Source organism: Aythya ferina (assembly GCF_964211825.1).
Source record: "Aythya ferina genome assembly, chromosome: 5".
Classification (NCBI taxonomy): Eukaryota; Metazoa; Chordata; class Aves; order Anseriformes; family Anatidae; genus Aythya; species Aythya ferina.
The window spans coordinates 9,894,948-9,919,943 of NC_140301.1; the positions used below are offsets into that span (position 1 = coordinate 9,894,948).

The following is a 24,996-nucleotide window of genomic DNA, read 5'->3' on the forward strand; positions in this document are numbered from 1 at the left end:
TGAACATTCAGAACTTTGGACAAGAGAACAAACTTCACGGTGAGCAGACTTTCAGATTGTCCTGAAAAAGAAAGGATGTAAAAATGTAATTTACCCATTCCAATTATATCAAGTAAAATATTGGTCTGTCAGTCATAGGCAGGTAGTCTAAGCAACATATCTGCCCGGTAAATTTAATAACTTTCATACTCACATACTTCTCAGAAATATCTTAGAGATCTAGCTTGAGGTCATACAACGTGTAGTTCTTATGAATGCTTCTTGAAGCAACAGTTGGCTAAGCATAGTATTTGTTTAACAGGGGTATGATTTTATCTGCAAAATATATTTCAGTATTTCTGAACTCAGACAGGTTTTCATAAGAGCAGTCTTTTAATGAACTTCCTGCTCAACACCTGCATGTTCTGGAACCCATAATTATTTCTCAAAACCCAAGTAACATACCCACAATAAAGCTGTGTAGTTTCAAATTCCCACACGTTCGGGATCTAAATTCATAGACTGATAGACTCCAATTTCTGGCAAGCACGACTGACTGTGTTTTGAAATAATAACAACCAATATGTCCTCAAGCATGGAAAAACAAGAGGGTGCCTTTGTCTGTGTTTTCATTCTTATCACATCCTCCTTTTCAGTATAAGTAGATCTTGGTTGATCTGCTAACAATTTATGCAAAAATCTAAACACTAGTTTATTTCATAAAGTATTCTGGACCCTTGCTTCATGTAAAGGAGGCTGCGAAGGCCTTTTAGCTGTTTTTGATCCCCATTTCAGAGAAACAATGAAAATAATACAATGATGAGAAAAATACTATAATCAAAGCTGGCATCAAGAGAAATCCCTTACTTTATTAAGGTATATATATAGTGGTTTTTTTTTGTTTGTTTGTTTTGTTTTTTAGAAGAGAAACACTATCTCCATGTATGGTCTAGAGGTCAAATTAGGATTAAAATGACTTTCAAGTAGCCTAAACTGAGACCATGGCTGAGGGAAATGGTTGGGAGTACACACATGAATATGAACCATCATTTTAGCCTTATGTTCTAAACAAAGAAAATCCAAACACAGATTTCTGAGATGTGAACAGAAGAGAGTTATTGCCTTTGATCAAGTAGTTGAAAATCACAGTCTCTGGGAATAATTATTCATGGGACTAAATAAAATATTGCATTAGCCTACAAAGCAATCTAGCAGGATCAGGACTCATTATTTATACAGAGTTTAGGGCCTGTAAAAATAAATGTGCAAAGTTTTCAAGGCTTCAGAAGCAAAGAATTAAGATAATATATTTCTCAAAAAGGGAAAACTGGGTGGTGGTGGTGAGAATGAATCAACTGTATTAAAACCACAGTAAATCAAGCAAAGAAGGAAGGCAGAAATGTAAAACCTATCTAAAGTTTTTAAAAACTCCTTTCTGCTTAGCTGGTGCTTGTCTAAATGCTGTGGTTATTACAGGGTCAGAGGGTTAAAATGGAAATATAATTTGGTTTGAGAGCCAGCTGCCTCAAAATCATAGCAAGCATAATCTAGAATATCCCCAGTCTAATTCTCATGCTGCCTCTAGTATGGGCCAAAGTAATTCCACCATTTTTACCAGTCCTTTCCTAATAGCATGCTTCACAGCTTAGTAACAGCTGCAACACATTTTTCCTGCTGAAAATTTACCTCAATACTTAATGGTAAATGGAGATTCTGTCAAAGCCAACAGTAGCTGGTGTGGGAAGGAACGGATGGAGCCACATACAATAGAAATAAGAATAATAAATAAATAAATAAAACACATTTACATCAATCTACTCTGAGACATTCCTATTTGATCATTTCCGTGGTAAGTTTCATCTTTTTAGAAGGGTCACTGTGGAAACTGCTAATTGTACTTTAACTAAGAACTGGTGATAACTGCAAGGGAATAAATGTATGTTTACTCTCCTGGTTTGAGATATTGGCTGGATGAAATCTTGTCATGCCCATTGTCATTGTGAATTCTGGCTTTATCGGTAGTTTGTTACAAAGTCGAGGTGTAGTTCAGATGGTTTTGTTCCACCACAATGAACTACACCACCAAAACACACTATTGCCTTTGCTTTCTGTGGCTTCTTATAACACAGGCATGTGAAGTGACTTAGCTAGTGTCTGCCTGATTATCTTATCTCCTCTAGAGTCTGGTAAGATGGCAATCATTTTTAGTTTCCTGGTTAGACAAAAGGAAAGCCACTGCTAGTCATCTTGAAAACTGATTATGCTTACTATCATTTTCCTGGAAGAAATATTTTGTTTCTTTTTGACAGCTAAATGCACAGAGTCAATCAGTATGGATGAAGAGAAGATAAATGTTACATAAAGACAAGAATATGAAAAACTCCACTGTTACAACCTTTGCTTCTTGCAATACATTACATAGAAGCAATAACAAACACAGTTTATTTTTAGTAGATATCTTTGTTGCTGTAGGAGCACACCTGCTACAGTGCTCTTTTTCATCTGACATATATTGGCATAGTCATCATCTGCAGTCATAGTGCTAGATATTCTGAGGTCCTGTTCCTACTGGTATAGAAAGCACTGCTCCTTTTGAATTGGCAAAGTATAAACCTTTTCAGACCAGGTGAGAAGTCACATTTGTCCTCTCCCCTCTTGAATTGTGCTATTCAGATTACAGCTCTATGTTTCGCACTGTCAGTTGGGATTGTTGCTATAAATTAACCTTCGCTGTATATTTTATAGGCTTATTTATGACAGCTATTACAAAACTAGTTCAACAATTACTTACCCGTGGAGCCCAACAACATAGTAAAACTCATACCTGATTATCCTCATAATTTTCTCAACTGAACAGAAAAAGGTACTGCTAAAACACTGTTTATTATGCCATTCCTGTCTCCTGGTTTAAATAAAATGCCATTCTCTTTCCATTTTGTGTTTCGTGTTATCAAAAATGCTATTATATTCCTCAAAACAAAGGGGATATTCATCTTTATCTACTGTCCACAATTATAAATCCTAAAAATTGTCAGTAAAATTTAGACTAAGTTTTCTTTGGTCATAAATATTGTTTAACTTAAGTAAGTTGGCTATCACATTTGGGAGTTCTAAAAATGACTGTGTAATGGTGATGTAGACTTCAGATCTGCCAAGCCAGGCAGTTACGTGGTTCTGTTCTCTTTTACGAGAATACATATATTTATATGTATTCTATGCATATGTGTTGTATTTAACATATTCAATATAATTATTCTATTTAACTGATAATAGCTCATTTTACTCTGTGAAGAAGAAGTGGCCCTATGGACTGTTATTTGGCATAATTGATTAACCAGAGATAAAAATGTATTTGGAAGTAATGAAAGGGGAAAATAAGACAGAACAATCAGCAGCCAGGTTAGGGCCCAGTGAAGAGGAACAGCTGACAGCCATCACCATACAAGCTTCAGCAAAGGCATCCAGGGATCCATCTCAGAGGTAACACTGATATCATGGCTTTATCAGGTTAGAGAATTAGAAAACACTTATGTACTTGAGAGAGCCTGATGCAAACAAAGCTCAACAAATTCAATTGAATCTAACTGTCCAAATCCTTCATAAACTTCTATTGGGAATTATGAGATAGACAAATCATCTCTGCCAAGGCTTGAATACACAAGAGTTATACAGATACAGATTGTTAAAATCACTTGTTTAAAATCAGTGTTTGTAGACAGTGTTTGCAACAACACAAAGCTCATTTCCTGAGATTTATGATTAAAAATTAAATAAATAAAAAGAACGATGTAAACTAAGCATTTACATTTAACACTCATGGGTCTTGAGTTCTCTCCATAAATATGTAGCCCTGCATATAAACTTGCAAAGACAAACTACTTCACACTGCAGAATTTGAGTGTTGTATCTGACTCCCCTGCTCACCTATGGAATTAAGACGTAAAATATGAAAAATATAGAACACTATTTCAAGGTCAACCTTAAATAAATGAAACCAAATATTTTAGCTATAGAAATATATACAAAATCAAACTTAAAAAGTTAAAATATAAAAAGCATCAGTAACAATAACAGAAAACAAAACCAAAGGTTAGAGTGAAGTTAAATTTTCATTCCCTTTCTCCTATTGCTTGCAGGTCCATTTCTAATAATTAAAAAGGCCAGAATGACTAAAGGGAAATCAAACATTTTCCAAAGGAGAAAAATGTGGGACACTTAATGATTATAAATAATTAACTTCAAATTACTGAGTAATTTCTACATCATTCATTGAGCTTAAACCACCATAAAAATTGAGTATTATTTTATAACACAGTAACCATGAAATCTTTAGCACACCAAGTGCTACTGAACTGATTGTTTCTCACACAGTGTATGATCTGTGCAGAGAATTTAAGCAGAAGGAAGCAATGCAGTGCAAATACTACAAACTGCACATACATGCTTGCCTCTTTCAAATGTAAATTACTTGCTTTTTTTCCCCCAAATGACAAAAACAAGAGTTGGCAGCAGTCACTGGGAATATGCATCAAGACAAAAAGATTTAAAATGTATTTTCTACCTAAGCAAACATTTTGGTGGAATGCAATAATAAAGCTTTTTGTTCAACTCTGCATATTTTGAGTATCAAGCTAGAGGTGCTTTTGCTTGTTGCAATGGCAGAAAGCTCAAGAAATTTTATTTTTCCTTGTGCAACTAAAGAAAAAGTGTCACCCTCTAACACAGAAAGGATGCAATTAACTATAATGAAATGAGCCAACTGAGTGAGCCAATTCTTGTGCATTCACAAAATTATGCTTAAAGGAGTAGCATGAATCTTAAAAAATAAAATAGGTTTTAGAAAATCAGATTCTGTAGAGTATACCAAAGAGGCATACAGGTAGGGGAACTATGCAGAACCAGCTCACAAAAAGCTTTCGATAGGTACTTATAACCGCCTTGGCAGTTCCAGATTTGACCGATTCTTTCCCAAATCATTTTATTTACATTTCTGCTAAAAATAACGTGCTCTTCACATTGAATACATATGCCAGATTTTACCTTCTTATGAAATTAAAAGTGAGTTTAAAAATATATATTTTATAATAATAAATGCTACCCCATTAGACTACCCCATTAGTGAAGGTCCATCCTATTTCAACATGACAGACAGACATCACTACAGCAAGGAAGTATTGGTTACAAATACGTCAACACTAAAAATACACAAAAATTTTCCAGTGAACAGGTACAGGATATAAATTCCATTCCTAGGTGGTAGAGTTTCCTTGATCTCATTAGGCCCATTTTGGGCAGATGAGGGAGGAGGGACTAACTAACTCTCAGGTTGCAGATCTTCACTTCTTTTCTCCTAAGACTCAAAGGTCAGCAGCAGAAAATCTACAGTTTAAATACTCAGAGCTTGCCATTGGCTAACACAAATACAGTGAATCTTCTGGTTGCAATGCACAAATGCACAGCAAGCACAAATTATACTACGAGGAAAAAAGCACGGTCAAATGCATCTGCTTTCCTGGCTTTGTATGTGTATTGGGTTTATGTGGCAAGGTTTGGGAAGCAGGGAGCTGCAGGATTGGCCTCTGTGAGAACAGGCCAGAAGCTGCCCCACGTTAGGTAAGGGCCTGTTTCAGCTGGCTCCAAAGGGACCTGCTGCTGCCCAGAGCCAAGACAATAAGACATGTTGTTTGTGCCTCTATGAAAGCAGATTTAAGAAAAGGAAAAAAACCTGTTGCACAACAGCAGCTGGAGTGAGAAACAGCCCTGCAGATCCCAAGGTCAGCACAGAAGGAGGGCAGGAGGTGCTAAAGGCTCTAGAGAAGCCAGAATACCAGAAAGAAGAAAGTTTTCTGGGCAAACTGCCAATACAGTTTCAAGTGTATCAACTGTAAATCTTTTGATGCCTTTAAGCAATTGAAGGTCACAGTATATTCTTATACACAAATATATTCAGATACACAAATATGTATCTGAACCTATATGCAAAGGATTTTAATTTAAATATACTGACAAATACATATACACATAATCAGGAAGTGAACACCTAGTTTAAATTTACAGAAGTACACTTACAGCCTTACACAGAGTAACTATTCTATATGTGAAAAGGTAAACATAAAACATTAAAAAAAAAGACAGCACAGGTTGCTGATGAACCATAGCAATCTGACAGGGGTGTTGCCTTTTTTTAATTGTTATTTTTTGTTTTACTCTATGTAGGTTCTACCTGAGCTCAGGTATCTGTCTGATAAAAATAAAATATTACTCAGACATCCTTATTCACAAACACAAACTGAGATTAGAGAAGATAGCATCTTACAGAATACTTTCAGCATCACCTGTTTGTTTAAGCTCTTATCATAACGCCCAAGAAACATTTCCACATCTACTAAATTTTGCATGTTTTAAATTGTTTACAATATCCTAGATAATTAAAAATGTGAATAGTTCAAGTATTATTGGCTGTTGTTTTAAATATTTTCAGCTATGAAAATCACAGAGCGGCTTCTGCAGAAACTGAAGACAGTGCATGGGAAGATTTCTATAGGCAAACTTGATAAGTGAGCATAATTATTACAACAGCTATGGCAAAGCCACTTCGAGGTGTCTAATAAAAATTATTTTTATAAATTACAATACAGCTATAAACAAATTTTCTTAATATCAATACTTAAATGACAACTCAATAAAAACCATGCAAGTCACTCAAGTTATTACGGTTTAAATTACAGACAAATCAAGTGATCTATTTAATATTTCCTTCTCCAATAGCATCTGCAGCCTCATATACTGTGGAATGATGTTCTGAAGGGAGTAGTGTGGGAGAAAAGATTCCACAACAAAGTGGTTTAAAATGCTCTGGATAACAGAAAATGACCAATTTTCCCCCAGAATAGCACAATTTCTACTTTTGAGACTCAGTGGAAGGTTCACTGGACACTGAAGGTGAACTGTTTCTTACCAGTAACATAATATATGTGGACTTACTGGAGTGGCTGTGTAGGAAGTGGCCAATCAGACTGTAAAACATTCTGTTCCCACTGCAATGAACCATCAATGCTTCCACGTTTGTAAGGCTAGCAATTCCACGGCAAGGCTGAGATGTTCATTAAGAAAGTGGATACTTAAGTGTGAGCTAAACAAACTGAACAGCCCTCCTCAAAACACTGCATTTTTTAGTTAAATAGTTTATTTTTACAGAGACGAAAATGCCTGTATTTACAAATATCCCAGGGTTTTAAGCTGAAATGAAATGCGCAGTAGCTGAAACCAATTCATTTTACTGTCAGGAAAAAATAATTTCCTATGATTCTACCACTTTAAGAATGACATTGTGGAGTTGCATTACAAACAGCTGGTAGGGTTTTGCATTCGATGAAAAGCCTGATAGATGCTTCAACTCATGTGACAACATGACTGATAAGTCAGGAATTCCATTAGAAGTTTTATTCTAGAATAGTTCTGTCATAAATTACAGTTAAATATTTTGTTATTTTTATCATTTCATCTTCCATAAATATCTATATATCAATTAGAATTATCAGTCCAAATATTGCACGTAGTTTGATCAAATTAATGAACCAAAGGAGGGAACTAAAGTCTTTTTAAAAGTCACAGAATAACAAACCTCAGTCTAAAAGTGCTTCACTATATAAAGTTAAACTTTTCAAGCTATACCTCATCTTGATTAAGATTTAAAGCTACTAAAAACCACAGCAGTCCAGTTTAATTTAAACCTCTGAAGAACACAGAAGAAAAAATATTTTCTAAATCACTTTCTGCTCCCACTGAACTCAGCAAATAACCTCATTTATATTCAAGAGAATGATCATAAAGAAAATGCAAACACTACACCTTCTCTCTTGAAAACAACGGGAGTTTTGTATAGAGTACTATAACATGATCAGCTGGGGCTTCTTTTTTCTCTAATTTCTTATTGGCTTCCATTGAAATCTACTTATAACATCAAGAGAGCTGTCAGCCCACAACAGCATTGTTGTATTCCAAGTGCAATATAACTTTCTCAAGCAATGTTTTAAATAAATAAAACATACGTTTTTTATGCCATATATACCTTTGAAAATTCTTATGCTATTGTGTGGTGTTTTCAGAGGCAAAGAATAGTCTGACACTAAATTAGGATAACAGAGCTTCTCAGGGCTCATCCCTTTTTCTTAATCTGAAGTGACAACCATTGGTATTTGAAAGCATTATTTGTAATGATGAAATTGTATCAATTTCACCTTCTCTTTATGAACTCTGAAAATTTAATCATTAAATACTCTTTTATTACGTCATCTAAGGATAAAAATCAATACTGTCTACTCAAGATGTTAAAGTATCAATTTATATATTTTATATATATATATATATATATATATATATTACCCTCTTTTAAGTGGTCTTCCCGCTAGGTAATTTCAACATCTTGGTATCAACAACCAGCTATTCCACCTGTCTGTATAACATGAATAAATTAGATCAGAACTTTTCCCGTTTGGCAAAATTAACACTAGCTTCAGGGGAAGTTTTACATTGATTATAAAATTTCAAAAAGGCTGCCTGGTTGAAACAGCATAAAGTGAAGAAACTACTAGGACTTACTACTCTTTTCCTTTACCTTCAAATATACTGGCCAAATTGACATAGAAATAAGACAAAACAGAGTATCAGACAACTCTTGTATCTCCCCAGTACCAAAGACCCAAACAATCTGATCTTCAACACTTTTATAGAAGCTCACATTACATAGCACCAGTACCCAGGATCTCTAATTTTCATTTCCTTCCATAGGAAATGGGTATTGGAAGCACAGACTGGAAATGACGTTTTTCTCTGCAGATGATGTTTTGCTACAAATGACAACTGCCTAAATTGGGATCAAAAGGTGTTACACAGTTTTGAGACTAGACGAGTATGACAAAATAAGGAATTCAGACATTTTGCAATTTTGGACTTAATGAATGAGGATGACAGAAATAAGAATTTAGTAGGGTGCTTGAAGAGTGCTTGAAAAACACTTGATGAATCAAGATATCAGAATGATTTCAGAAAGATCACAAAAGAACACTGCTATGACCTTCAACATTAATTGAGAAGTCAACATACAAACAATATTGCACAAAATCAAACAAGACAGCCAAGACGTTGTGGTTAAGCACTGGATGAAAATAGATGCCTAACAGGTACACATTTCATTTAAAATCTTCTCATCCATTAAGAATGCATTTTATCTAAACATTCATATTTTAATGTCTACTGCAATTTCTTGTAGCTCCTGGCTGTGAATTAGATGCCTGAAAATGATGTGGCAGAAATGTGGCAGTTCCTAGGACAGAGAGAGGTTCAGACTTATCCATTAAAATACCTTAATTGATTTTCTGATTATCCTTCAACAGAATCTGAAAAAGCACATCCTATTTTCTTGGGTATACAAGGTCAGGAAAACTGACCTTTAAAAACAAAAGCTTATTCTAACATTCACTGTAGCTGCAGCTGCTATCACGTCACTACAAGTATATCTCACTAAGAATCTGGATACAGCAGGATTTGTTTATTTATGATCTCAAGTACTGTCCTAAGAGACATCCTCACTTGATTACACTGCATTTCCAGCTTTTCACCATCATTTTCAGGACAAATCATACTGAAATAATTTTAAATATCATTTCATTAGATTTTTTTTTTTTTTCTTAAGTTCAAATGAAGCTGCAATAAGGCAAGAAGTAATATTAAATTTAAAGATACTTAGCAGACTATGCTACTGGAAACTGCAATAATACTCTTGTTGTTTATTTAATGTTTCTTTGACAGTGACACTCCCTCTAATACTTAATATTTTTATTTTTTTTTAATTTTTTTTTTTTGAAACGTAGAACCAATGCAATATCCAAAGAGGGAGCAGAACTTTACCCAACTTTTTTTCCTGCATGGTGACAGAGTTTTATACTTAGAAAACTCACAGTTAATTTTATATACTGAGTACAAAGAGCGAAGAATTACAATGTCCTTCATAGGATAGTGTCGGGATGAAGTTTCAAAGCCTTAAAATTTCATTTCTGCTTCACTAAGGGAGTTCATTTTTTTTCCACCATAATTCAATGCAATTCGATTGAATTCACCCTGCAGGGCATGAAATTCCCGACAGATCAGGTGGGACTTTAAACTGCTATGACTTTGCCTTTTATTAGTGCAGCTAAGCACAGAGAGATTGAAGAAAATTCTGTTTTAGGATGATTTACTTGACACTAAAGCTATAAGCACAATTTATACATGAATAGAACAAACGTATTGTTTACAAGGTAGTTATTTAAAACTATGCTTCTAAGCAGAAAGAACACATTACTGGGAGCTACAGCCAAATCCATTTTCCACTCCTGGTTTAGTTTGTATTGCCTGTATTACTATGTGTCTTTCATGTAATTCATGTTCTTCAAAGTTCTGCTGCAGCCTAAACAGCAAAGAAAGCTATTGCCTGATATAAAATGCTATACCAACTTAATAAAAACATGCGATTGCTTTAAGTAGATAGTTAAGATAGTTTTAAGTAGAGTGTGTAAAGAGATTAACATACGCTAATATAGGTATACACAGAGATAGATAGAAACACCTTCCCCACAGATGAGAAAATATACCATCATATCACATCTAATCACATGCAATAGAATGATTTACATTAGAGCTTTTTTAATTATTATTATTTTAATACAGAGTTATACTTAAATACAATGTGAGGCAATGATGACATCCATGTAACAAAGCTGAATAACGTTTCACTAGCTCTCCATACAGAATATTGGTAATGATAGCATTTATTAAATTTTGGGAGGAATTCCTAACTTGCTTAACTCAAGGAAATTACACAAAAATGTTTATCAGCTGGAGGACTTACAGATTTTTTCAAGTGTTGTAGGAAGCACTGAGAGAACTCAAAGAGGAATTTTTAGACACAATTACTATGTACTGTATACAGCACTTTTTCCCCTCCACACCAGGGGCAATTTTTGTTGCCAACTGTTTTTACAAAACCTTGAGCAGCCTGAAAATTACCTTTCTGTACGTTGTCCTCTCCTCATATGCTACAGCACAGCTTCTGCATTCAGTTACAATGCTGCTGTTGTCTGTTCCTATCTATGAATTGCAGAGTTGAATGACAGTAGGTGAATGTGCTGAAACACCAGAACTAAATGGGGAATTTTTACAGTCATGGGTGAGTCTGAGATTGCTGAATTAAAAATATGCCAATATAAATAGACAGTAAATGCAATATTTGAAAGAAGGGCAACAGTAGCAATGAAAGGAATTCCATTTTTATTGTCTCTGTCCATTTGTATGCAGACAGAACTGTATTTTAATTATATATAAAATACGATCTATTAATTAAATATACAGCATAGTTAATATTACTAACAGGTTTCTTAAAAGCATACTGTATATTCAGTGACTGGAGGTAGGGCTTAGATAAACAGTTTCCTCAAAATCATACTATTTATTTTGTCCAACTCCATCAAAATGTGAGGTCCTTAGTGAAGTGTTCAATAAACAATAATTGAAATTCCAGAAAAAATCTGTTGTTAGTGGACTTTTAGGCAACTGACAACATACTATAGGAGTTTTAATAAAAAAACATTAAATAGGCATAGCTATTAGTTCCTTCTCCACACACCAGGCTACAGCACAGGACTAAGCAATCCTCTCAAATCAAATCTATCTCATGGCAAGTTTATTGATTAAGTCAACTTATGTTGGATATTAGAAGAAATTTCTTTACTGAAAAGGCTGTGTGGCATTGGAATAGGCTGTCTTTGGAAGTGATATAGTCACCATCTCTGGAGGTCTTCAAGAAACATGTAGATTTAAAACTCAGTAGCATGGTTTAGTGGCGGACTTCAGTACTAGGTTAAAAGATTGGAATAGATGATCTTAGAGCTCTTTTCAGACTTGAATGATTCTATGATTCTAAGGAAAGCATTCTGGAGCTTCTGATTTCCAGGCCACTCTAGGATCATATCACTTCTTTAATCACAAATACTGTTCTGTATTTCCTCCTAAAATATATGCAAAATAAACAGTGCCTACAATCTTTTCCTACAGTTGTTAGAACATCTAATAAGATGACAACATAAAAAATGAAAATATTTCAGATAGTTTGAATAAATTAAAAACAAACAAAAAGCATATAACTTATGCAGACTTTTCCAGTATTTATCTATGTGAAAGTGTTTGGATAGAATGCATATACTATACCTGAATGGAAATACAATCAGTATTTACATTAACCTTCACCTCTCCCACACTCCTCTTCATCCAGCCCTCTTCTTTTCCAGCTTCAGCTCATTGCTTTTCCAAAATATATAGGCATATAAAAGCCTTGCAAAAGCCTAAAAATAGCACTTGATAACTTCTCATGCAATTTTATTATCAGAAAATACTTACTAAACCTCAAGACTGAATTCTGATCATCAAACAATCTCGCCAAGGCGGTACCATCTACCCTAGGTGAATTTTACCTAGACATTAACTTCCTTTTATGAATGTCCTATTAGAGAGTCAAAAGTTTTCCTTTAGTTGGTGCACATTATGCAGACTCTCCATTCATAACTGGAGCTACACCAGATGTGGGTTCATTACTCCTGTTCGGATTCTCTCTTACGAATATTGTGCAAGCCATGCTACAATTTCCCTTGTGACCCTTAAATTGAAAAAAAATAAATTCAATAACGCTGTCTTAGTGCAAGAAGTACTTTCCAAGCAGCATACTTTTTTTTTTTTTCTTCATTTATAAAGTTTAGCATTTTGAAGTAGAGAAAATATGTATTTAAATGTGTCAATATTCAGGATGTGAACCTAAAGAAGAATTTTAAGTGACAACCGTCCAGAAATCATATGATATTTTTCCACATTCAGTTAAGATTACAAATATTGTCCTACAAGAATGGCACAATCGTACTTTTTTACTTGTTTCAAGTATTCATTTTTCCACATAAAGTGTTTTAAAAGTATGTATATGTGATCCAGTCCCTGGGAAATATTTTAGTACTATTTCCTAGAAAGAGTTGTTCACATGCAGCTTGAAAATGAAGTCTTCATAGAAGTGCCAGTGGCTGACAAAGATCACCAAACAAATATAAGCCAACATAAAGTTGAACTGTATGTTGCCGTCTTTGCTTTGAAAGAAGTGCAAGTGCAGAAAAATCATAATTCAGCAAATTAGTCTCATTGCTGTACAATCATATATATATATATATATACATATATATATATATATATATATACTTGTGTACTTAATCACTTTTTTCTGCTTCTCCATTCCATCCCTTTCCCCCCTCCCGCATCATCAGCATCATCCATATTAGCTCTTTTCTCTTTTTGGTATCTAGAGGACAGTAAAATTTGTACAATGTGCATAATGAAAGTACGTACATGTATACTCTATTTGTAATGCTTATATAGCAACAGATTTAGGTAGCACATGTGCTATGAGTTTCTGATGCTTTCCACAAAGCAGGTGTCATGTGACTCAAGTTTAGAATAGAAAATGTTGATGTCTCTATTACGTGGAAATAAACAAAACAGAAACATACTAAAGTTTCTTATGTTCTATTATTTTATTTCCTCCGATAAAAGCTTTTCTACCCATGCAAATTAGTAAAACAAAAAGACAATAAAAACAATTAAAAGACAAAAAAAAATAAATAGCCATTCAGGACTATATTCCTATTGTAGAGATTAAGCCCAGCAGTTTCTCTACCAAACTAATGAGAAGAACCCCATTCTCATTTCAACTTGATCAGAGGAAAAATACCTATGGATAGGGTACTCCAGGATACTTCATAGGCTACAGCATCAGTCACTAATCTAAATAACATTCATTGTTTCCTGTTTTATCTTTCCACCTTTACTGTCAAGAAGTTTATTTTTAGGCTCATGCAGTGCTTTTGAATTTATACAAATATGATAAAAGCTTAGGATACTATCCTTGGGTAAGTTTAGCACTCATAGCATGCTTTTGAAAAACAGCTACCCCAAGTCAAAACCAACCTTTCATTTAGATGTGGATTAAAAGAGAAAATCATCATCCACTATTTTTCATCCTCAGCTAATAAGCAGATATATGTATGGTATGAATTAAAAAACTGTATTAGAAAATAAGATGGAAATCATTATAATTCATTTTATTAGATCATTCAGTCTAAACTTATTTTTTTACACTCTTAAAATACCACAATGTTATAAGTAAAATTAATTTCTGTGATGAAATATAGTACTTATTGCTTGATATTCTGCAGAGGCTGATCACAGTAAGTACTGAAACTTCCATCATTCCACAATTCTAATGCAAGAGTAGGATAAATACTGATACATTTCATTGCTTTCTCTGTTGAATATTTGAGTAAAATCTTAAACATATTCAATAACGGTCAAAACCTGAAACGTATTTTCAAATATCTTCTTGCATCTATTGTTGACAATTCCATGTTCCTCTTACCTCATTTTGGAGGTCACGGATCATTTTGCTTTTCCTTTCCATTTCAGTCTTCAAAAAGTTAATCTAGAAGTTTTAAAAAAATTCTGAGTAAGTTTTTGAAATGTAGGTAAACATCATCTCAAAGTTTTTTTTTTTTTTTTTTTTTTTTTTTTGACCTTATTAATGGCTTAAAAAAATACAATTAAATCTGGCCCTAACAAATAGTGTTCTAGTATCTTAGAAAATTATTGTCAGTCAATCAAATTGTCACAGTCAAATAGGTCACAGTTATTACTGATAATCTATCACACACTATCATATGTACTATGAAACATATAATGAAAATAATGAAAATAAGAAAATAACTCCATAATAAGGCTTTGTACCAGTAGATATAGTATTTGTCTTTTGCAGTGAAGTCCCAGGTGATCTTAAGAAAATTAAAGATTTTAATAAAAATATTATCTGACATTGTAGTCTATAATATTTTAACCATCTAAGAACACCACATTTATAACAGCAGGTTTCTAACAGTTACTTGATTCAAATGCTATGCTACTGGCCCTAACAAGATGAAGTTCTCAATTCCCATCAGACTGATATGTGGAATAAAGTGTAATTTGTTTATATAAAGTGTTTTAATTTGGTCCTTTGTCCTTTTTTATTTCAAACATTTGTCTTGGGAGGTAAAACTTTCAATCTCAGTTTATCAAAGAGTTTACAAATCAGCCGAAGTTTCTCTTAAGAATGGACTTTCCTCTGGACTTAAAGAACATAATGGGAAAAAGGAGATAGTGATTATAGGATTAAATCAACACAGTCTCTTTACTGTAAGGTATCCACAAGCATCTTCCTTCATTTTGCACAATTCTCATGCTTTTATACTCAATACCCCATTCATTATTCTCTCCACCATTGATCCAATGCTCTACCTACATTCCTGGGAAACCACAGCACATCTGCCACTGCAAGAAACTTAAGAAAAACAAAATCTCAGAAAAAAAATTACTTCAAATGTTGAGTTAGGCTACAAATAAGCTGACACGGAACAAAGTTTTGAATATGATGCAGATCAAAAATGACAGTCAATCTGTGCAATCTGTCAGTTGTTCATGTCCACACTCAAGCAGGTAGATGTCAGTAATTCAGCCATCACTGGGCTTGACATCACTCTTATCAATATCAAAAGAGAAGTTAGAGAACACTATCACTTAAGAGAGAAAAGTCAGTGGGGGGTACATGAGACTGACACACATAACAGAGCTTCTTTTTTAAGTGCTTCCCAAATGTTGTCTAAATAATTAGGTAGGTTATGGAAACACTATGTACAGATACCAGTGAGGATCATGTTTTAACAGAAGATTTGGTACTTCTCTAGCGATTATGTCTGCAAATAATGAAATTTGGTCTATGTACAATGTATAATAAATAACAAGTTTTTGCACAACAATAGAAGTCATAGTTTAAGTATGAGGTCAGGATTAACTGAAAAAATAAGAAATTAACTATTCACATGATACATTTTCTGCTGTTTAAAAGATTTGTGAACTACCATTTGATGCTTACAAAAATATATTGCTCTGTTAAAGAGCGTTCTTTTTCTTCACCCTAATTCTCAAGGGAATGCTAATATTCCTTCAGAGCATATCACTTCTATCTAAATAAGAATATATATGAAAAAGCAGAAAAGATATGGTAATGGACTTACTGACTGTGCTCTCTGTACATAGCCTGTAAATATAAGTTCGGTTCTTCCAGTGAAAAGATATCTATGACACCCCCAAACTGTTAATTTAACTAGCAAGTTAAACCAGTAATTTACGTTAATTGCTCCTCACATATACATGCATCTGATATCACTTTTACAGACATTTTAAATAGTTCTAACTTACACATTTTCATTAGTCAAGTAAGCTAAAACTCTAAGAACACTCTTTTTTTTCAAAGCTTTATTAAACTTTTTTTTTTTTTTTTTTTTTTTTATTATTAAGCAGCATTAATTATGAAACCATTCATTTTTGCTTGCATATCACAGCAGCATTTTTAGAGCTCTTCTACTAAATCTCTAACAGCTGAAGAGCCACTTAGTCATAATGTATATCGGTAGAGAGCTATATAGGAGGGATTTATATGGCATGGCTACTAGAACTACTACAGAGATAATCTATCTATCCATTTAAGTACATCTATGTCTATAATTTCATGCTTTAAGGCAGATGAGGCTGTACCAGATTATCTGCATGATGCTTTTAGTCAGTCCCAAGGACAGGGAATAATAATTTTGCTTCAGAATCTGAAGTCATAATGTACAGTTTAGGGGCAAATTACAGTGCGCAAACTGCTTTTCAAGAACAAGTTTAAAATTTGGCTTTCAGTCTCCAAATCTTGATAGAATAATACACATTAATAAGTTTTTAAGCTCAGCTTTAACGTAAACATACACAAACTGAAAAAAAAAAAACAAAAAAAACAAAAAAACAACAAAAAAAACTATGAAACTTTCTACATAGAGTCACAGAATGGGTTGGAAGCGACCCTTCAGGATCCCCTAGTTTCAACCCTGCTGCCATGAACAGGGACACCTCCCAACAGACCAAAACCCCATCCAACCTGGCTTGGAATACTTCCAGAGATGGGGCATCAACAGCTTCTCTGGGCAACCTGTTCCAGGGCCACACCACCCTCATAGGAAATAATTTATTCCTAATATCTAACCTAAATCTACCCTTATTTAAAGCTACATCTTTTCCACTTCCTACCTGCTCTTGTTTCTTGCTTGACATTCAGCTCTTTCTTAATGTTGGCTGTCTTTAATTACTATCTAGCTGTAATTATGAAAATACATAATGAAAATGGATTGGCGTTCTAAGGCTGAACTTTGCAATATTAAGCAAGGACACTGCTTCTGTCTCCTGGAGACAGACATCCAAGGTACTCAGAGCTTTGTGTGCTTCAGAGCTCATTATGTTTATTAAAGGCAGCAGCTTCCATCCAGTAGCCTTTACTCACAGCAGTCTGTGACCTTGAAACGTTCAAATTAAATTTTCCCCTATCGAAATACAGAATGCTTTAGCAGATGGCAGTGATCTAATTCTAAGAGTCAGACAATAGTTAGTTATTCACTACAGACGAAGGATGAAGGAATACCAATATAAAGTCATTACTGCACAGTCAAAGCTCAGCTGTACACTTACTCGCTTACCTCCAGACATCTTGTACAGTGTTCAGGACTAAGACCTGAACATTTAAGATAAGACTGAAATACACCAATACTTAACTACTTCAGTAATACTTCATAGCCCTAGTATACTCATTATTCATTTTCATCATCTTATTTTCAAATTACTGTAGGAATTGATTCCAAAAGCCAGAGAGAATGGATTACACTATTACATTTAAAAAAAATAAAAAATAAAAATCCCACCTTTGGAAAAAAGTGTTTGGCAAAGTGTTAAATTCTTCTGAAAGCAAAACTAAACATATTTTTTTTTTTTTTTTTTTTTTTTTTTTGCCTATTAGAATTTCTTCAGTGAATGTAACTTTTAAGTTGTAAGCTGTATTTTAATCAAGAAACATTTTTGTCAGAGACATTTAGGACTTGGACCTGTCATAAGAACTGTTAGTGAACAAAACACATTAAGGTGAAATGGATGTCTTATCTTCTTATGAAAAGCATTGTAAGCATGAGTTGAAGATAGCTTTAAAGATTCTTGTTTGTCAGTGAATCTCTCTGAAATCCATTTTGCATGTTCTATTTGTATTTTACTACTAAGAACATCCTACTGATATCAAATTAACCATATCATTGTTTATTTTTTGTAAGTCAGGCACAATCTATTACCTAATTCTAATTTTTCATAGTGAAGACTGAGAAGCTGGAAAAAAAAAGATTTTATGCTGACATATTTTGTGCTTTATTTTGACAGACTGTATGACAATTGTATTGTCAAACAAGTCCGTCACCATGTGTTTTTAAAAATTGTTACCATGATATAAAATAGCAGCAGGAACAAAATGAAAAATGCTTCATCTACCTACTGTTCTACCAGAAGGCGTGTACTACCTTAACTGTTTTTTTTTTTTTTTTTTTCTTCCCATCCTCAGTGTCATTTTCCTGTTTCATTCTTTACTTTCTCACTCATCAAGAACAGTCTATCTCATTTTGTAGACTTTGAAGTTAATGGAAAGCAGCTTTGAAATTTTTTTTCTTACTAAAAATTAACTGTATCATCAAGAATACTAATAGTTAGTATGAAGCACAGTCAAGTGAAGAGCCCTTGTACAAAAAGTTCTCAAGAGCTTGTTAACCTAGTGCAGAGATATAGAATCACTACAAACCTATGTATTCAAGTTCAATGAAAAACTGTTCACTGTAACTTGTAAGTTACATAAATGTGTCATTTGTCCTCTGTTTCTGTTAACAAAAGCTAAAACTGGTCCGTGCTCCCTAATTATATTTCTTGAAGAAGTAATTCCACCTCTCATTAACACATAATTTGACTTTATTAACTGCACTAAAACCTATTCTAAACTGCATTGGTAATTATTAAATGCATACCAAAATGCTCTATCAGCCTTCTACTAGTTGGCTAAAGAGGCCAACAGGTTATATGGGTATGTCCTATACAGACAGGACATTTTGTATATGTATTGTACACCTAAATCTGGCAGAATGCTCTTAATAAACAATTTTAGAAATGAATTTTGAGAGAAAAATCGATAGTTATATTGTGAACTGGCTGGTAGGCAAGAGAAGCTCCTCACAACACAAAACATTCTGTAAGACTGCATTTGACCTTGAACTTTGCAACACAGGACTATTTGAAATTTTTAACTATCCCCACCACAACACTTTTCCTCTGCACATTTAATTATCCTGGATAATTAAATTAATTGAACCTAATTCTGCCATATAATTTATAGAAAATAAAAAAAAAAAAAAAAGAAAAAAAAAGCATGCCCTAACATGCTTGGCTTCTCTAATCCTCAATAGTTAATAAATAAATAAATAAATAAATAGATAACAAGCTAAACATGCACAACAAATTTCATTACATTTGTGCTATCCTTTATAACTGTTGCTGACAAATCATTTGTGCAAATGCTAGTGAAAAGTGTTGCTGTGTGTTGCACAAGATTTGGTTCTAAAGTTCAATGCATTGCTGTAACATCTTTTTTCATTTAGTTTTCTCCAACCCCTTCAATACTTTCCAGGTTATTTTTCATGTAATTTGACTGATGTAATCCTTCTAAATTCTTGCATACACTTTTGGATTTACATAATTGAGACAGTCATTACCATCACACAGATCATACGTTCCCCACTGAACATATACAAACAATTAACATACTGTAAGCATTGTATTATGTCTCCTCAAAAAGAGCAGAAAATGAATATATATATATATATACAACCATTGTTTTCTCCAGTGTTTAATGCAGAAGGCTTTGAGAAATGTACTTCCATTCTTATTTACTCAGATAAAAATCAATATGTAGTTCACCGAGTCCTGTAGAATAAAATGTGCTTAAGTTTGATTAGAAACAAGACTCACAATTCATTGAATTAGAATTAAATTCAAGCTCCCATCCTCCAGCTAGGCTTGCCTTGAAGTACCTAGACTTTCTTTCAAAGCAGTCATATTGCTTTCAAAAATACAGGAAACAGAGAAACCATCTGAACACTCTGTGACAGTAATAATATTTATTTTCATTTCTATTGCAGCTTTCATCTGAGGACCCTGAAGCACTTTTTGAATATTCATTCAGTCTCACTGTATGGGTGAGTTTCATTATGTACATCGTACCCTGTGGCATAAAGAAATAAATGTCACAAACCAAGGAGCCAGCACTGCTTTCCTTAAAATCGATGCCAGATTTAATACTCTGTTATTGGCAAGTTTTAGAATACAGCTCAAGAGTTCAGTTTCTCTAACCATCTGACAAGTCCAAGTTCATTTCTATTATCAATTCAGGAAGTGTATTTTTTGTGTGTGTGTGTGTGTGTGCGCGCGTGTGTGTGTTTTCATTGCTGTTATTTCGTTTGTTTGTTTGTTTGTTTTCCTGCAATGGATTTGTGCTCTTCCCAAGTTCTATGCTGGAGGCTGAGTTTATGCAAGGCACTGTTGCTCAAGGTAAAAAGATAGCATTACATCATAAAAAAAAAAAAAACAGAGCCAATAATCCATTCACTACAGCTGAGATTTATTTAACACAGGAGGATTAATTTTCAATATCAAAATCCAATATAGAGACTCAAAAAAAAAAAAAAAGTTTTCCACTCTTAATTTGTAGGGCTAGAATTTGCTCTGCCACCAAAGTGTCAGTGCATCTGGAAAAGACAACTTTGGAAAAGCATGTTTTACATACTTATCAGAGAGGATTAAGTTCTAATTTCTTATTTCAGGACAATATATCTTGCCTTAGTTAAAAATCTTAAAAGAAGCACAGATTTATATACAATATATAGAGAGATTTATACACAATATATATATATTTATATATTATAATATATATATATGTATATATAATATATACATATATATTATATATGTATATATTATATATATATACATATATTATTATATATATTATTAATATATATATTATGTATATACACATGCATATAGTCTTCCCTGATTACCAAGAAAGATCCAAGATGCTCTTTTCAAGGTTCAATTCAGCATTCGGTTTACTGATTTTCTCCTGATCAAGAACAGAGGGGGGATTTTTTCTCTGTAGAAGCCTACAAGTGTCAGCAATCCAGTAATTATATGTTGTGGGGCATGAAGGAACAGGTAAAACAGTATCTTTACCCTCCTGACTTCCAAGCATAAAAGGGGGGGGGGGGGGGGGGGGGGGTAGCCACTTTCAATAATTATCTCAACTGAAAAAACCTGCAAGAGAAATACTTACCTCAAAATCTACCTTCTTTCTAATTAGAAGGGAGCATGTAAAACTATTATATATTATAAACACATACTATATATTTAAAACCAAAATACATCATGACCCATATAAATGACAATCCAAAACTATATGGAAATTCAGGTTAAGCATTGATGTTATAAATGCTTAACTCTATAGTGAAGGACTTGCATGTGCCTTCCCAGCTGTAGCATCTATGGCAGGTCCTTGTTGCATCCCAAATGCATATCAAAAGGTACATTACACAAAACTCCAGATCCTAGTGTCTACGAGGAACTCATATCCTACTTGCATGAGCCTGAAAATGGGAGTTGTGCTTTCGATCCAGCTGCCTTAAACTAAGAATCCAAAGTATGCCACTTTACATCTAACATGTAGACCTCATATGACTACCCACCCTGGGTCAATTACTGAACTGGACCAAAGATCTCTTTTTCAAGTAAAAACATTGTAGGCCTATCCATTAGCTTCAGTGGGAGTATCATTAGTTCTTAAATAATTAAATAATTAATAATTAAAATAATAAATTCATATCTTGTTCACCAAGGACATAAAGCCCCATAGAAAACAAAGTAAGGCGAAGGAAGGAATTTTTAAATATTTGTTAAATTATTTAATTCTGTTCAAACCTGTCCTGGTTAAACCACGACACACCGCTGTTTCATGAGCCCGAAAGCCAGTAAAATATTACCAAATAAATTAGCAATTATACAATATGAAACTAAAAATAGCTCTAGAAAACCTTCTAGCAGCTTGTTTGTAGGCCCAGAACAAAAATCACAGAACACGATGTCTGAAGGAACATCTGGAAGTTACTTAGTCAACTTATGCTTGGTGATCTTGATGTTATAGCAATACTACTGATGAACCTAACAATATTCACCTACTTATAGGTAAGCATTAAGCAAAGATAGTTTTTATTTTTTTCCCATGATAGCAAAATCTGGCTACTTACATGTATGTCCCATAGCATTACAGTGCTATACACAAATCCAACTAATCCTACTATTTATTTATTATGCTTATGAATTATCATGCTTATGAATTAAAGCACGAAATCTTAATGGGACTTACTACCTCAGTGTAGTGAGGATTATATCTACTGTGGTCAAAATCAAACTTTCTGCTGTTTATTTTCTTGCTGAAAATCTGTAGCAATTCAAAAAAAATCAACGACTGTATGACAACATAAATTGGTATAGATGAGACATGAAGGTCCATAAAGGTAACCTCATAAGTGTAAGGACTTAGTTCCAAACCTCTGAGAGGAGGTACATGCACCTAAATCCTACAGAAATTAGTGAAGATGAATATCTTAGGGTTTGACTTTCACCACATCCTTTCTTCTGAAGCTTATAGAGTACTAACATACTTGAAACATAAGATATTTTTTTTTAATTTTTTAATGTGCAAACATATTTGAGATTACAACAAACTCTTGAGGCAGGAGGTTTAAAAAAGACAGAAGAAAGAAATAACGGAAGAGGGACAGGGAATCACTCACGGTAGCTTGCTGCTTTTCTGCTTTCTCAGCTGCCTCATTAAGCTGCTTTTGAAAGGCCTCCTGGAGAGACTTCATTTCTTCCCTAGTTTGTTGAAAACACAGAACACAAACTTCATCACAATTATCCATTAAGAAATTATTCACTTTCAAGAAAAGACACCTTTAATTATTCAGAGTAATGGACAGATGTGCTGTATCTACAGGTGTTGCTAATAACACTACAATGACCCCATGAACTGTAGTACCAATGCAAGACAAATTAGCTACGATGGAAACTGTCTACACCTTTCACATCTACCAAGCAGCACGCTGTGCAAAACATCTGCCACTGCATAATTTCTAGCAAGAGATTGGCACAATAAGAGCAAGAAAAGCAGGATACTGAAAATACACTGAACTGGCACCACACTAATATCAACAACTTGTTAAAAAAGTAATAAAAAAAATACTCTGATATAATTCAGCTTTCACTTGGCTCTTTCTAGAGAGAAACAAGAGGAAATTCAGTAGAAGATTCTGGCATACAACTGAACAAGAGAAAAAAATAACTGTTTGGACTGTTTATTTGAATCAAAAAAGCTTTGAATTACTGATTTAATCAGAAAATGTCTCCAAAGATGATTGCAGCAAGCTGAGATCCTCTGCTGGCCATCTCTTTGTACCTACATGACACATTTTGGAGCTGTTACAAAGTACCAGAGTGACATATTTCCAAACAGCTGCAGAGCATTATCAGTGCTGCTGCTTGCATGGATAAACCTCCAGGAATATTGACCAACATAGAACTGGGTTTATATAACATAGAACTGGTTTTATATACAGCTGATAATTAAACCCAATGAAAAGTACATTGGAGTGGAAGGCTTCAGACAAGAACAGAATTTGTGAGCTGCTGTTTCTTAGCTGACACCTCTATTACTTTTGCAATTTTGGGAAGGTTGGTACAAACAGATTTGATTGAGATAGTGACTGAGCAGCATGAAACCAATGTATCATCAGCACAGTACAGCTCTGTTTATTGTATAAACAGATGTGATCATTCCAAAATGTTGATGGTGTACAACAATAACAAGACTGGAGACACCGTAGTAAGTGACCAAATTTTACTTGCAACTTGAGAAGTACTGAAGAGCTCACACAAAAGGAATGAAAAAAAATCTAGTGTGAAGTCAGCAGAGCTAGCACAGGCCAAGATTTTAGCACTCCAAACTTTACTGTATCATCCATCACCACAGGAAATAATCAAAGCAGTGCCCACAGACCAGACAGAGCTCACATTTGTCCAAACCAAGTTGATCGTAAGATTAATATTGTAATATATTTTGGATCGTGATTCAAATACAGCACATTTAAGTGGAACCCTATGTTCACTGTTCTTGACTTACTGCAGAAGTTTTGCCTGAGTTTCTCAGCAAATAAACTGTGACCATTTGTTAAATTCTGTGAGGGGGATTCCTTTGAACGTTGTTAACAGTTGCTTCTTATATTGGACTTCCATAGCTCTCATAGTAAAGTACAGTGAGCTTGTAAACAGTTTTCAAGTACCCACAATAGTTCCAAGGCATTTTCTTGAAGCATATATTAAAAGCCTTTTCTTTACTGTAGGTGAGTGAGGGTTGCTCAGTAGCATCCTGCATGTTGCACTGATTCCCAGTCTGTCTCTGGGAATTGCTGCTGCGCAGTGGTATACTCAGTAGTCGATACCCTTAGAAGCACAAGTCCACATTTCCTTTTGGATGGACTTAGGGACCAAGGGGAGATTTAAGACAGTTATTATAAAAATAACTTGGGAGTATATGACTAATGTATTCAGTTTTCCCTTAGCCCACTGGATTTTCCTATCAGCAACTCAGAACATCTATTCACTGAGTAGTCTTAATACTTGTAAATAAATTAATGTCACTACTTTATAAGAGTTGCACAACAGTCAAACCACTGCAAAAACACAATTATGTATGAAGGATAGAGCCCATGGCAAGGGCAGCTATGGTGCTGAGAAATATACCTTTCAGTTGTATCAAAGTCATATAAGTGTTTAAATAAGATAATAGCTGAGCTAAATGTATTAATCATTTAATAGATTCATCTGGAATATCTGAAAGATTCTGATGTATGTGATCCT

At 34.0% G+C, this 24,996-nt stretch overlaps 1 protein-coding gene and 1 long non-coding RNA gene across 3 annotated transcripts in view; one reads left to right on the forward strand and one right to left on the reverse strand.

Annotated features, from left to right (window-relative positions):
• Window positions 1-23,643, forward strand: LOC311437465. The gene is made up of 3 exons (XR_014693483.1): window positions 1-39; window positions 20,169-20,225; window positions 23,360-23,643. It is a non-coding gene; the product is annotated as an uncharacterized lncRNA (long non-coding RNA).
• Window positions 1-24,996, reverse strand: part of LUZP2 (leucine zipper protein 2) — a 183,610-nt gene that overhangs the window by 75,188 nt on the left and 83,426 nt on the right. For both annotated transcript variants that reach the window (XM_084520766.1, XM_084520765.1), the window contains exons 4-5: window positions 22,875-22,956; window positions 14,465-14,527 (exon numbers count right to left, since the gene is read on the reverse strand). In XM_084520766.1, the coding sequence (XP_084376892.1) occupies window positions 14,465-14,527; window positions 22,875-22,956 (145 nt within the window). The remainder of the gene's footprint in view (window positions 1-14,464; window positions 14,528-22,874; window positions 22,957-24,996) is intronic.